General features: G+C 41.3%; 1 protein-coding gene across 3 annotated transcripts in view; it reads right to left on the bottom strand.

Moving 5' to 3' along the window:
* Window positions 1-14741, bottom strand: part of COL14A1 (collagen type XIV alpha 1 chain) — a 175831-nt gene that overhangs the window by 115690 nt on the left and 45400 nt on the right. For 2 of the 3 annotated variants that reach the window (XM_066578459.1, XM_066578458.1), the window contains exons 4-5: window positions 10918-11061; window positions 9949-10023 (exon numbers count right to left, since the gene is read on the bottom strand). The exons of the other annotated variant lie outside the window; for it this stretch is intronic. In XM_066578459.1, coding sequence (XP_066434556.1) covers window positions 9949-10023; window positions 10918-11061 — 219 coding nt within the window. The remainder of the gene's footprint in view (window positions 1-9948; window positions 10024-10917; window positions 11062-14741) is intronic. 3 annotated transcript variants of the gene reach the window in all.

Genomic DNA, 14741 nt, shown 5'->3' with positions numbered 1-14741 from the left:
TTGAAAACCAAGTATATTGTATATTTCTGTTTATTTAATGTATATATTGTTATTGCATTTTACTCAATGCACAATGTACTGCAATGTTTGGGCCGCATGCAGACGGGCGGGTCGGATCCGGCGGCGAGAATTCTCGCCGCGGGACCCGACCCCAGCGCCTGCAGGGAGCAGCGCGTACTCACCCGCGCCCGGCGGCCCTGGCTCTTTCATGTGCAGGCTGCACTATCATGGCACGTATTACGCACGCATATATGCCAAGATAGTGTATGGGGATTGTTGGCATGCAGAAAGTACGCAATTCATTAAAATTTGAGTGTGTATGGAGGAGATACACCTCACTATACACCTAGGGCTGAGAGAGTTGTAGCTTAGCCTCTGAAGAGGTAGGAGGTTGTTCTCCTCAGTATGGGTGTCACGCCAGAAATGCACTTTTTCAGTCACCCTGTCTCCGAGACAAAAAGCAGTAAAAAGCGATCAAAAAGTTGTATGTATTCCGAATTGGTACTAATGTAAGTATAGGTCATCCCGCAAAAAATGAGCCCTCGCACAACTATGTCGACAAAAAAATTAAAAAGTTATTGTGCGCAGAAGATGGCGGCAGAATATAATTTTAAAAAAATTAAATGTCTTTGAAAAAAAAAGAGTAGTACAGTGGAAAAAAACTATACAAGTTTGGTATCGTAGTAATCGTACTGACCCATAGAATGAAGTTATCATGTCGCTTTTATGTTGCAATTTGTGCGCCGTAGAAACAAGACGCACTGAAAGATGGCAGAATGTCGCTTTTTTTCCATTTTACTCCACTTAGAATTTTTTTAAAGTTTTTCAGTACATCATCTGGTACAGTAAATGGCATCATTGAAACATACAAGTCATCCCGCAAAAAACAAGCCCTCATACAGCGACGTCGATGGATAAATAAAGGAGTTACGATTTTTTTGAAGGGGGAGGAAAACTAAAAGGTTTAAGAGGTTAAAGGGATTCTATCATCAGGTTCATGCTGCTCGAACCACAGGCAGCAAGAACCCGGGACAGGGAACTCTGTTGACCCGTGGGTGTTTTATTCTGAAACACTGCAGCGTTTCAGAATAAACACACTTTGAAGTATGATTTAGAGTGGAGCTCTGAGTCACGGGGGCGGCCTATGGACGCCCATATCATGAAGACTGACAGCTCTCTTTCTATACAGAAAAGGGACTGAGCAGGCAGAAGTCGGCCCGCCAGCGTGGCTCAGAGCTCAACTCTAAATCAGACTTCAAAGTGTATTTATTCTGAAACGCTGCAGTGTTTCAGAGTGAAATACCAATGGGGGCCAACAGGCATCCCTGCCACGGGTTCATGCTGTGAAATCACCTATTATATAAGGCATTAGGAGGAGGGGGCAAACAAGTGCCAGAACTCTTATAGTTGTACTGGGGTGAACTTGCACCATGATGAAGATCACAACTTGCATTTAGCTTAGTGTCCCTGTCCTTTATGCTGTCCGTGGCATCTACTCTGTGTGCATGATGCCTACATTTTGACTGTATAACTCCTGTAAGCCATTATATTATGTGAATGGTAATGCTCTCCGTTCTTATGGGAAAACATTATTTTTTGACCCTCTTATGTGCTGCTGAGTAGTCATCGATCACCCTCTCCATCTACACAGTCATTAAACTTCTACTACTATGATTGCATTGAAGATGCTGCTTCCATAGAGAAAGGCTGGAAATACCATTTCTTTAAAAGTCTAAGGGGAAATCCATGTCTAGTACGAGGATTAGGTTGATGCTCAACAGAAAATGTAATATCCTTATTATTAGTAGTAGAAACACATGGGTCAGCGCAAGGTAACTCCATGCTAAGAGGGATGGCTGGGGATTCTTCTAGGTCCCCTGGATTGTCTCTTCTGTACGGTCTTTTGAGAGCCGTAACTTGAAGCTCCAAGGGCCCCAATGCAAAATCGGTAGCAGCTGATTACAACGTGGAATCAAAGGCTCACAATAGCGTTGTGCCTGATTAAGCATGACTGCAGCACTGTTCCTATGCCCGATGTTTCTTATCTCAGATCGGACGATACCGCCCTAGGGAGAGGTCTACTTTTTTTCTTTTTCTTTTTAGCAAATTGATATGGAGGTGGAGTAGCTGCCTTGTATTCTGCATAATCTCTATCTACTGATATTACAGAACTACAGCCATTGTCCCGATATGCACTCGGCTTAGATGCTGCTGACTGAAGCAGAGATGCCGGAAATTTGTCATTAACTTTCTTTGGCAGAAAGCCTGTAATATCACTACAATCAACAACAGTCTCTTTCATGTATAGAGCCCAGGGATTATTTATTGGCACTGATTGAGTTCACTTCAAGCCCTACTGCTTAAGGCGGTTATTGCCTTCAAATGACATAAACTTCAGGATTTACACAATTCACTCTACTTCTTCTCTTAAGTATCTAACATGACCATACATAGTGGAGATGCAGAGGTGGACAGACCATATGTGCCTACTGATGCCTTAAAAGTAGGATCCTGACGACTGGATTGTGTATAAGGGTATGAGCTAATTAACTTCATAGCTCACAATTACTTGGATATTGTTATAGAAGAGGGCTGCTCTACGGTGAGCTCTTCGAGAGCTAGGGGCCATATACTGTTCTTGCACAAGGGCTTACTGTGTCTGTTCCTATGCTGTCCTAGTGACTGGTACACTTTCATATATAATAAATATAGGATCGTTTTCAACATAAAGTCGATAGAAATTGGCATTTTACTGCCCTTGGCAAAATAGTATCTAGTTTTTCCTTCAACCGTAGCCAAATTTCAGCACTGGCCATGCCCCTTACCCAATCACATTAGGCAAGGCAGATTGATTTGTTGTTTGCACCTTCCCCAAAGGCACCTAGCACATCTTTCAAAAAAGGCAATTTTTTTATCACAAACGATAAAGGAGTTTTCTGTAGATGGGGTATAAATATAGCTAAAGTTGCAATATAGTTGTTCACATATCCTAATTACATAATTTGGACTAATCTCATATACAGTATATATATATATATTTCTGTGGTTCCCAACTAGGGAACCCCTGGGGAAAAGAATCTCCCAGCCGGGAACCCTTAACAATTTAGGCCAGGTCACATCCAGAGCTTTAACCTCCCCTTCCTGCAGTAATACCATCCAGAGCTTCACCCTCCCCTTCCTGCAGTAATAACATCCAGAGCTTCACCCTCCCCTTCCTGCAGTAATAACATCCAGAGCTTCATCCTCCGAAACTATTAGTCACATCCATAGTTTCACTATTTCTAGACCACCAGGGTAATCACATTCAGTTTCACCCTAATCACATCTGGAATTTAACCATTCCCCCAGTAATTACATTCCCAAGAGTCAATCATACCTACACTGATTGTGACAGAAGGAGGAAGATGGCAACACTGACAGTAAAGCCCCATGTCCACTGGACAATTATAATTAAAAAATCCGTGCAGGTGTCCCGCACGCGTTTTCCGCGCCCATAGGTATGCATTAGAAACCCGCAGGTAAGTAAATACCTGCAGATGTCCTTTTTCCCTGCCGTGTTGATCGCAGGTGCGGGAAATCACCCGCAGCATGCTCCATTTTCCGCGGGGCTCCCGCAGGCTTCCATAAAAGCCTGTGGAAGCTGTCCGTATCCGCGGCACACCCGCAGCTGAATTTCTGTTCTCTGGCGCGGGAGAGCAGGAGTTCAAAGGAAAAAAAGAGTGCATGCCAAGCACATCCGTTGAGCCGAAGAAGGAAGATCCCGTGACGGAGGGAAGATCCGCTGCGCTCGGACCAGTAAGATAAATCAATTTTCAGGCCTCATGTCCGCGGAAAAGGAGAGACCCGCTGCGGGTTTCAGCATGGAGAATCTGCGCGGGCCCGAATTTCCTAGTGGACATGAGGCCTAAGGACTCATTCACACAGGCGTCTGCAATTTCAGTTTGTGAGGCGTTTGAAGTGTATGCTGTTTTTTTCACGCATGCAAGAAAACACATGAAGGACCAATTGATGTCCCTTTTTTTAACCACTGTCTGCTGCCAACATGCATAAAAACGCAGTTAACATCCATGCAACTGCATATTTGCTGCATTTTTATGCAATCCCATAGACTTTAATGGGCAATGTTGTTCTGTGATATGAAGCAAAATAAGACATGCTGTTTTTCTCTAAGGCTGGGTTCACACAGGGCGGATTTGCTGCGGTTTTGCCGCAGCAGATCCGCCCGCGGCAAATCTGCCCACGGCCGCTAATCTCGGGATTAGTCAGCCATGTGGATGAGATTTCTCAGAAATCTCGTCCACATGGGAGGGCTAATCCGCTGCAGTAAATCTGGTTGAAACCGCGGCTGCGGCCGCCGCAGCCGTGGTTTCAAGAGATTGAGCATGTCTATTTACCTTTCCTTTTTTGTTTATTTACGTCGCGGCCGCGCTCTCCTCTATGGAAGCGCCGGCCGCAATGGAAAAGCATGCGGCCGAGCCGCTTCAAAGCCGCCGCGGCTTAAACCGCGGCAGTTCTCCCAGCGGAAATCTCGCGGTTTTTGCTGCGGCCAAACCGTGAGATTTCCGACGGGAATCCGCCCTGTGTGAACCCAGCCTAAGTGTGTAAAAAGTGCATTTCAATACTCTGATGCAAATCAGTAGAATTTATGCTGTCCATATTACGGGTGTAAAAAATACATATATATATATATATATATATATATATATATATATATATATATATATATATATATATATATATATATATATAAAAATAAATAACATTATTATGAATTCATCATGAGATACTACTACACTTTGGAACAGCCCCTGTATAATGTCATCTTACAGTAGGAAGTGAGCCAGTTGAATATGGATGGCACCAGCTAGCAGTTTATGGGTAAAGTTCTAGAGGCCCATGAGTTTCAGTCCTGTGCCAGCTTCCCCAACATATGGCACGTACAGTGGGGTTGTAATTGGATGATTAGTACAAGATCACATTCTGCCACCCTTTATGCTTAATTTTAATTGTCCTCCAACAGAGGAAATTAACAGCCTCACCTGGTAAGCGGATGTCTGGTTCAGAGAGGTTCGCTGCTCAACGACTACCCCCTCGCGAGTGAAGAGAACTGGTTCATGGCGTAGCTGCAGAGTCCTAGCATCCAGTACAGTTCGTTGCTTCTATACCCAGTGATTACAGGCATAGCCTTCCCTTTCCCATGGCTAAAACAAGCACAGCTTGCCAGTATTACCATACCTACTTAGTGTTTTCTGCTTGTAGCGTTTATCTGTTCCACCAGCGACAACAAGCTCTACTGCCATAATGGGGTTTATATATGCTCCGGACTCCTCTCTCCTTGTAGGAGCCCAGGAGCCCGCCGAGTACCACCTCTCCTAAACCCTTAGAAGAGATACAGCATTTGCAACAGTACAAAAAACCCACTCTGAATGCATGCCTCTTATACTTTTATGCAGCAGAAGTGTCATTGGGCCCCGTACCGCCCTCTATAAGTACAGTACTTCTCCAGGGCATAAATTCGAACGCTCTCCTGTACCAGTTTGCCCTGTGGCTTCCCTCCTTTAGAATCTCTTTGGGATGTTGGATTAGCAGGAACCCTCAGAAAGTCAAAGATCAAAAAGGTTTCATTCGCTCTCCTATAAAGGGTCAAATTTTCTTCAAACAGAATAGAATATAATCCGTCATTATATCGATTCAATCTGTGTGACTGTATAAAGGCTCATGTCAGTAAATCTGCAGCCACACAACAGATGTAAGGCTCATCATGAGGCAAGGCAGATGAGAGTGCCACATGGCATACAGCACTTTTATGTCTGCCAAGGAGAAAAAAGGGCAAAACTCAGATTTACTATCCAGAACTTCACTGCGAGGAATTTCCACATTTAAATTCTGGGCAACGTGGAAAAGTCAACTTTAGATTTCATCCAAATACTTTGCTGCCTCCAAGTCAGGTCCAATGCAATAATTTAAACAGGCATGGATATTCTATCAGCGGAAGATACAATGAATCCTTTTTGTCTTTATTTTTTCTAACAATTCATCTGTTTTGCAAAAATTTTAATATATATGACCAGAGATTGTCCGCTGTTGCTAACCATACTTTAAATTACGGCTCCTCCTGAAATAAGTTGATCCCCTACCCTGCTGCTGGAAGCCTCCATGATCAGCTGGAATCTAAAGTGGAATCGTTTTATGTTAGAAGGGTCTCTTGGTGATAAACAGATCAGGATGTAATCGACTATTGGGTTGTTATTAGCCGTTTAGTCGTTGATGACCCTCGGCGACCCTAAAGGCGAGCTCCCACCATGTTTTTTGGTTTTGCACTGCTTCTTTTAGTTGATTGATATCCATGCCAGTATCAGCCTTTGTGTCCTTTGGTGGCCAGGTCTTCTATCTGACCAAGCATTATATATTTTTCTAGCGTCTCTGCTCACAGTTTATGGCCAAAATACGTGAGTCTGAGCCCTCCAGTGATATATCTGGTTTTATACGATTCAGGACTTCTCTGTTAGGTACTCTTGCCATCCAGGGCATATGCAGCAGCTATCGCCAGCACCACAGCTCAAACGCATCAATCCTCCTTTTATCAACTTTTTTGGCAGTTCAGCTTTCACATCCATACATGGCTATGGGGAAAATGGTGGTTTGCACTATCCTGCATTTAGTTGCTATGCTGATATCCCTACTTTTCCAGATTTTGTCGATGTTTAGAATCGCACTTCACCCCAATGCTATCCTACATTTTATCTCTGACGTAGATTCTCTATGCTAGTTAAATTTTCAAACCAAGGAAGGTGAAGTCTCGCACGCATTCTATGGCCTCATTGTTGATTTTCATTTGAATGTTTTCACTTTCAGTGTTAATCTTACATATCAGCTGCTTCAGACCTGCTTCTGTTTCTGCAAGCAGGGTTGTGTCATCTGCATAACAGAAATAGTTGATGTCTTTGCCACCTATTTACACCTCTGTTTTCAATCTGTCTAGGTCCATTTTCCGCACAATCACTTCTACATATAGGTTAAAGAAGGGTGAGAGGATGCAGCCCAGTCGGATGCCTTTGTCGATCCCAAACCAATCTGTGTCCCTTCATAGTGGCTTCTTGATTGGTATAAAGTGATTTTATTGGCTAGACTAGATAAGCCGATAGGTCCAGCTCTTGTAGGGCGTGCCATAGCTTGTCATGGTCGACGCAGTCATAGGCCTTGATGTACTCGATGAAGCACATGTAGATATTCTTTTGATATTCTCAAGCTTTTTCCATGGTCCATCGCATGTTTGCAATATGGTCATGGGTGCCGCATCCTCGCCAGAATCCTCCCTGCCCATCAGGGAGTGCTGCCATAACTACTGATCTCACTCTTTCCTGTATAGTTTTGAGAAGGATCTCGCTTGCATGCGGAATGAGAGGTATTCGGTAGTTGGAACAATTCAGGGAGTCACTTTTCTTTGGGATGAAGATAGATCTTTTCCAGTCCTGTGGCCATTGTGTGGATGCCCATACTGTCTGGCACAGCGCTGTGATGGTTTTCACTGGTACTGACAGCAATAGCTCTGCCGGTATGTTATCTAATGCCTGGTGCTTTCGTTTTGGCTACTTGTTTCATTGCCATAACGACTTCTGACTCCATAATGGAGGGCTCCAAGTCCACACGCTCCACCTTAGGCAATAGTCCAGGTACATGGTTGCAGGCATATAGTTCCTTTGTGTATTCCCTCCACCTATACTCTATTGGTCAATCAGTTCCTTCCCATTTTTGCCTTTGAGTGTGCCGCTGCATGTCATGATATGGTTTGTCATGGCTTCTGCTTTGAATTGTTTGCAACACTCATTCTAGTCCATTTCTTGTCTTTCCTCGCAACTCACTGAAAATCAGCATTTAGTTGCCAAATTTCATCTTGGTTGCCGGCTGCCTTTGTTTCTCTTCTTTTATCGGCCATTCTAAGGGTTTGCTCAGAGTTTGCTATTGCAATGCTTAAATAATCAGCTGCAATCTGTTGAAGAACACAGCAGCAAGTGATCAATTTCCCTGCAGCACTCCCAGAGGAGACGTGACGCATTGCACAATTTTCTTTGAAATCAATGAGACACGTGTATAATGCATGGGTATGCCAGCCCTATGGAGCGAGGCCACCTTCTGAGTTATTTCTCCTTCTCTTCTTGTTAAATGATGTAACAGTCATTTCAGGACATGACAAAAGGTTTTGTTACTTAAGACTCTCCAAAATAACAGCATTCTTCTATATTGTACAGGCAAACCAGGCACAGCATAGTAGAATAGACTGTTACAAATGATGCCAAGAAAAACTAGAAAAACATTGAAAACAAAACTATGGTCACATAAACAGGACATTACAAACTTGTTCCCTTCTTGATAAATGTCCTGCTGAAAGATTAAACATTTCATTGCAATAGAATGTAATAGAACATAATGCAAAGCCTCCTCAGTACATATCTATTTCATGTTCCTCACATTTACCTCCCTGTCTTGATTGTTTTATGTTGTGAAAATGCATGCTGTTCAAGAAGTAAAGACCTTAAGGCATAACCAAAGTTATTTCAAACTTCTGACATGTCATAGTGAAATTTCAGACATTTTTCATTGGTAGGGTTCCAGGTGCTCAGACCCCCATCAACTGCTAAAATGAATAGCCAGAAGCATTGAGTTGAGGGCTGTGTCTGTTCAGCTGTCATTGTGAGGGGTGTATGGACTTCTATGGAGCCCATATACTGCTCTGAGCAGTGACTGAAACAGCCGAACAAGCACAGCACTCATAGGATCATTTCTACCCATTAGTGTTAGTGATCGGTAGGAGTCTCAGCAAACAAACAGAACCCCCACCGTTCAAAACTTCTGACTATTATGACATGTTAGAACTTGAGTAAAAGTTTAGTTACCCTTTAAAGGCCACCTTAAAAGACATCTTTTTTTTCTCATTGTCTCTAAAATGGTAAAATGAAGCAATTTTGCAATAAGTCTTAATTTAAAATTTATTATTGTTTCTTTTTTACAGCTCCTAAGCAGACCCATGTGTTTCCATGGTAACAGGCATCCTGTGTAGTCTGATCCTGCTGCTTGCCCCCTACTTTATACAATCATACGTTTGGTAGTTTAGGAAGCTGTAAAGAACAGATAGAAAAGAATATGACTGCAGGATCAGACTACATGTAATTTATTTGTTGTCTGTTACCATGGAGACACATAAATCAGTATATGAGCTGCACACACAAAACAGTAGAAAAGTTTTAATTAAGACCTATTGCAAAGTTGCTTCATTTCTATTTGTAAATGCCTTGGGACAATAAACAAAATTAGTTGTGGAGATGGATATATCATAGTGTGTGAACGAACAAGCCTGTGTAGGATGAAGAAACAACACACTGTAGTGCAGAGAGAACTTCCTGGGACCACTTCTGTATATATATATAGCAGGTATGATGCTCACCTAGATAAGAAGCCATTAAAAGGAAATCCCATACTAAAAATTTTGGCAAACCTTGATCTCCAGTGTACACACATCTATGAAAGACAACGCTAAAATGATCTAGTACACGCAAAAACGTCTGAGTCATTGACGGGTTATACTTGTGTGCAAAAACTGATCCTAGTAGCATGGATTTGATTTAATAGCCATTGAACATAGTTTTGCGTCTCTTTAATGAATGGAATCCGTCAATAAAACTTGTTCTTTTTTATAGGACATCTCTAATGTAAAACAAAACTCATAGTGTGAATGAGGCCCAGTGCGCAAGGACTGTTCCGTAGGGTGTAGAGATGGGGAATGTGCACAATCACATGAAGAATAATTACAATTTACAGCCTCTACTTTATGTATTTGAAAAGGACAGAGCATTTTTTTCTTTATTACATGCCAACAAATTAGGAAGTGCGAAGACATGTTTTATTGTACTAACAGCCAAGTAGAAGGAATCAAGATATTTCATGTCTTACCTTCCTCTGGGACATTGTTTTTACTTTCAACCTTACGATTTCGACCAGATTTTTTCTTCTTGTCCAAATCTTTAACTGAAAATGAAATGCACAGAGTATGAAGAAAGTATAAGGAGAATCTAAACTAACGTGTTGTATGGAGCCGTAATATAGCACGCATATATTTCTAAGGGGCCCCACTGTACCTCCATATGCTCCCAATTACACTCATTAAGGTGCTACTCTCTCTTAGAAGCATTGCTTTTGAGAATATCTTATATTTATTTCCTATCCACTGAGGGTCAATTGCTGGTTCCCCCACTGAATACTAGAATGGGGGAACATGTTCTACTCCACAGCATGGAGAAGTCTGATTGGAGTGGTGGACATTTGGCTTGTTTGAGTGAATGTAGGGTCCCTCCATTCTAGCTATGCTTGGGGTCCCTGTGATTAGATTCCCCAAATCTAACCTTTTCAAACCTATCTAGTGGATAGGTAATAAAAGTTTTGGGTGTAAAACTCCATTAGGTTCAAATAGGTTTATGAAGCTAGAGCTAAACAGCTTGTACTGTGTGGTAGATGACTTCACTCAACCTACGTCAAAACACAAAAAAGTATGTGCAAAAAATTGAAAACTATAATTATAAGTGGGAAGAGGTTGAGGGTATTTGCAGGTTCTGGAGCATGAGGGGGTCCAAAAAGTCCCTTGGTCCTATATGAGGAGATGAGTACTACAAATGATGTGTCTAGGTTGAGGATTCTGTTAAAAATTTTGTAGTAGAGACCAGCAGCTACGTGTCACCTCCCCATTCCAACGCCCTAGAAAACTGAATAGATATGTACGGAGAACAAAAATTTACTGGTAGATTCATGACCCACTAATGTGAGTGAAAAGTCATGTTGATATGATTGAAAGGCACTGTCACCAGTGTGATCTGCTCTGGGCATTCTTGGGTATCTGCCATCAAAGTCACCGTTACGGTTACCTACTTCTAAATTCTCCTCGTATTGGCACACTTTCATCATCTTCATTAAATGCAATGACCTGTACGGTATAACTGCGGTCAGGATCAAGTCTCTGAATGACTGCTCGGGTCGCCGTGTTTTGAAGATTTAGTTGGTTGGTTTTCCCACCTGAACATGAGAAGACAATGAGTCAGACATCTGTCATCGTGCTGGAATAAAGAACGCATAGCACCACTGCATCTGTTTATAAAGCATGATAGGGTTAATCCAATGGTCACCAGTAATGCTGGACACAGAATCTACAGTCAGTAGGGAACAAGGGAATCATTTTTTGCTGATAATCAAAATATTCATGAACATTTACTGTAGAATTAGTTAAAATATGAATACAAGTCAGATATGAACATTCTACTGATATGAAATAATGTGATATTATTTATCTTAATATGCACTAATTGTCAAAAAAAAATCCATCCCCTTGAAGGAGTTATTGAAATCAAATGAAACTTTCTCTGGGTGATTGTAACGTTAATATAAGTGATTACAATATCAGAGCAAAAGTAGAATTAATTGCGGAAAACTGAACTCTTGAATGGAGGCTCTACTACCCTGTTGTATCGCCTTTAGTTTTGGTACAAGATATGATACGGGCGGGCATTGAGGCTCTAGTACCCTGTTGGGCTACCTTTAGCTTGGATGTAAAACAGGTAGGCATGGAGCATACAGGTTCTGTATTGCATCCTGCGGGATATCGATCCACATTTGCTATAACTGAGCCTCTAGATCATGAAAACTCATAGGCTGATGAAGTTGGTGTCCAAGATAGTCCCATAGATGTTCTAAAAATCTGGTGACCGGGCAGCCATGGAAGTGTGACAATGTTGTGGAGGCATTCCTGTGACCCGTTGTGTGTGCGGCCGAGCATTATCCTGCTGCCTCTTGGAAGCCGCCATGAGAGGAACACACGTGGCTGCAGGATGTCCTGAACATATCACTGAGCTATCATTACCCCTCGTACCACTACTAGGAATGATCAACAGCAGTGGGGGCAGTGTGCCACTCAACAGCAAAGGCAGGATTGAGGTGCACATCCCTAAGGCCTCATGTCCACTGATATGCGGATTTGGGCTGCGGATGCAGTGTAATTGTCTTTTATTTTTCATGCGGGAGATCAATTGAGCTATGTGCTCTATGAGCTTCCGTATGTGTGATCCGCACTAAAATGGAGCATGTCCATTTTTTTTCAAGCTCCAGAAATTTTTCAATTACCATCCGCGGGTATTTATCTACCCGCGGGCGGTCAATGCATTCCTATGGGGCGCGGATCCGCGTGCGGGAAAGATGCTGCGGATTTTAATTCTTATTTTCCCCGTGGACATGAGGCCTAAGTCTCCAGATAAGAACACGGCCATCATCAATGCCCAAACTAAACCTGGAATAGTCTCTGACGACAACCCGTTTCCACTCCATAGCAGTCCAGTTTCATTGTTCACAACTCAACTGAAAATGGAGCCAAGAGTGGGTAGGTGTGAAGGGGAGTACTCATAATGGGTGCAGTGAGACCATTCTGTAATTATGGTGCCAACTGTCTCTGGATGGCGGACAACCAAACAGTTGGAGCTCTATGTGCTTGTCAGACAATCAAATGATCCCCTCTTGTGTGTGTGCCCTCACGCATCCATTGGTGCCAATACCGCCTAACAGTCTGGTCATAACTGCCCAGGTATGAGTAATTCATCAATACGACCCTGCAGCTTGTCACATCCCAATAATGTGCCCCCTCTCAAACTCTGCTTACTGGGAGAAATATTTTCTCTACGTTGTAGAGTTGTCTAGTGTTCGGCAATTTCTACACAGAAAACGGAAAACGAGGTCCACTACACACAAGTAGTGTCTGAGAGCCTTTTTATAGGTCAGGGTGGAACCAATTTAAGGTGGCAAGACAATTCATCTAATCACACCACAACTCTAATATATCTGCCTGAGATGTAACTGCATACCAGGTTCTGCAGCAAAACAACAACTCCTTCAAAAGGGTTTGATTTTTTTGGGACAAAGAGTGTATATAAGTGGTAGTATTATAGTAGTTATATTCTTGTACATAAGGGGGCAGTATTATAGTAGTTATATTCTTGTACATAAGGGGGCAGTATTATAGTAGTTATATTCTTGTACATAAGGGGGCAGTATTATAGTAGTTATATTCTTGTACATAAGGGGGCAGTATTATAGTAGTTATATTCTTGTACATAGGGAGCAGTATTATAGTAGTTATATTTTTGTACATAGGAGGCAATATTATAGTAGTTATATTCTTGTACATAAGGGGGCAGTATTATAGTAGTTATATTCTTGTACATAGGGTACAGTATTATAGTAGTTATATTCTTATACATAGGAGGCAGTATTATAGTAGTTATATTCTTGCACATAGGAGCAGTATTATAGTAGTTATATTCTTGTACATAGGAGGCAATATTATAGTAGTTATATTATTGTACATAGGGAGCAGTATTATAGTAGTTATATTCTTGTACATAGGGAGCAGTATTATAGTAGTTATATTTTTGTACATAGGGAGCAATATTATACTAGTTATATTCTTGTACATAAGGGGGCAGTATTATAGTAGTTATATTCTTATACATAGGAGGCAGTATTATAGTAGCTATATTCTTGCACATAGGAGCAGTATTATAGTAGTTATATTCTTGTACATAGGAGGCAATATTATAGTAGTTATATTCTTATACATAGGAGGCAGTATTATAGTAGTTATATTATTGTACATAGGGGGCAGTATTAGAGTGGTTATATTCCTGTACATAGGAGGCAGTATTATAGTAGTTATATTCTTGTACATAGGGAGCAGTATTATAGTAGTTATATTCTTGTACATAGGGAACAGTATTATAGTAGTTATATTCTTGCACATAGAGGGCAGTATTATAGTAGTTATATTCTTGTACATAGGAGGCAGTATTATAGTAGTTATATTCTTGTACATGGGAATCAGTATTATAGTAGTTATATTCTTGCACATAGGAGACAATATTATAGTAGTTATATTCTCGAACATATGAGCAGTATTATAGTAGTTATATTCTTATACATAGGGGGCAGTATTATAGTTGTTATATTCTTGCACATAGTAGCAGTATAATAATAGTTATATTCTTGTACATAGGAGGCAGTATTATAGTGGCTATATTCTTGTGCTTAGGAGGCAGTATTATAGTAGTTATATTCTTTTACATAGGAGCAGTATTATAGTAGTTATGTTTCTCTATGTAGGAGAAGTATTTTGTTTTATGCTTTAATATACGCTTACACTATGTAGTTCGCGAATGTAGTGAGAATAATAGCCAATGATATCGCTTCTTGATAAAATGGCAAATGCAAGTTTTTCCCCATATTGCATTTCTGCAGCTTCAACTGATCTCAGAAGATACACATTGCAGTATAGCTGAGCTGGCATGTAACCTGGCCTTTAAAATGGGAAATAGTACATAACATGATTTCCTTTCTGCCCCCAGAGTGACATTGTGCTCCATCAGAACTCAACATTCTGTTCAGCTTTGGGATCACAGTATACGAATTCTGAAGTCTCATCTGATGCTTTGTGTTCGGTTTGGGACAATGACAGTAAATAGTGTGAGGGAACAGAAATAAACTAGTGTATTGTTCCCATCATATGTCAGCTGCCTATGAAATGAGACAAGCCATTTTGAGAACAATATACTATTGTGTCTCAGACACCAAATGATGTTTTCACAGACATAGATCTAATTAATAACAGCTGTAGATAGAAACGCAATGTTATATGTAAAATTTCAAGCTATTTTGGG

This window comes from Eleutherodactylus coqui, chromosome 9 (assembly GCF_035609145.1).
Source record: "Eleutherodactylus coqui strain aEleCoq1 chromosome 9, aEleCoq1.hap1, whole genome shotgun sequence".
NCBI classification, from domain to species: Eukaryota; Metazoa; Chordata; class Amphibia; order Anura; family Eleutherodactylidae; genus Eleutherodactylus; species Eleutherodactylus coqui.
This window is presented reverse-complemented; position numbering and strand designations above follow the sequence as displayed.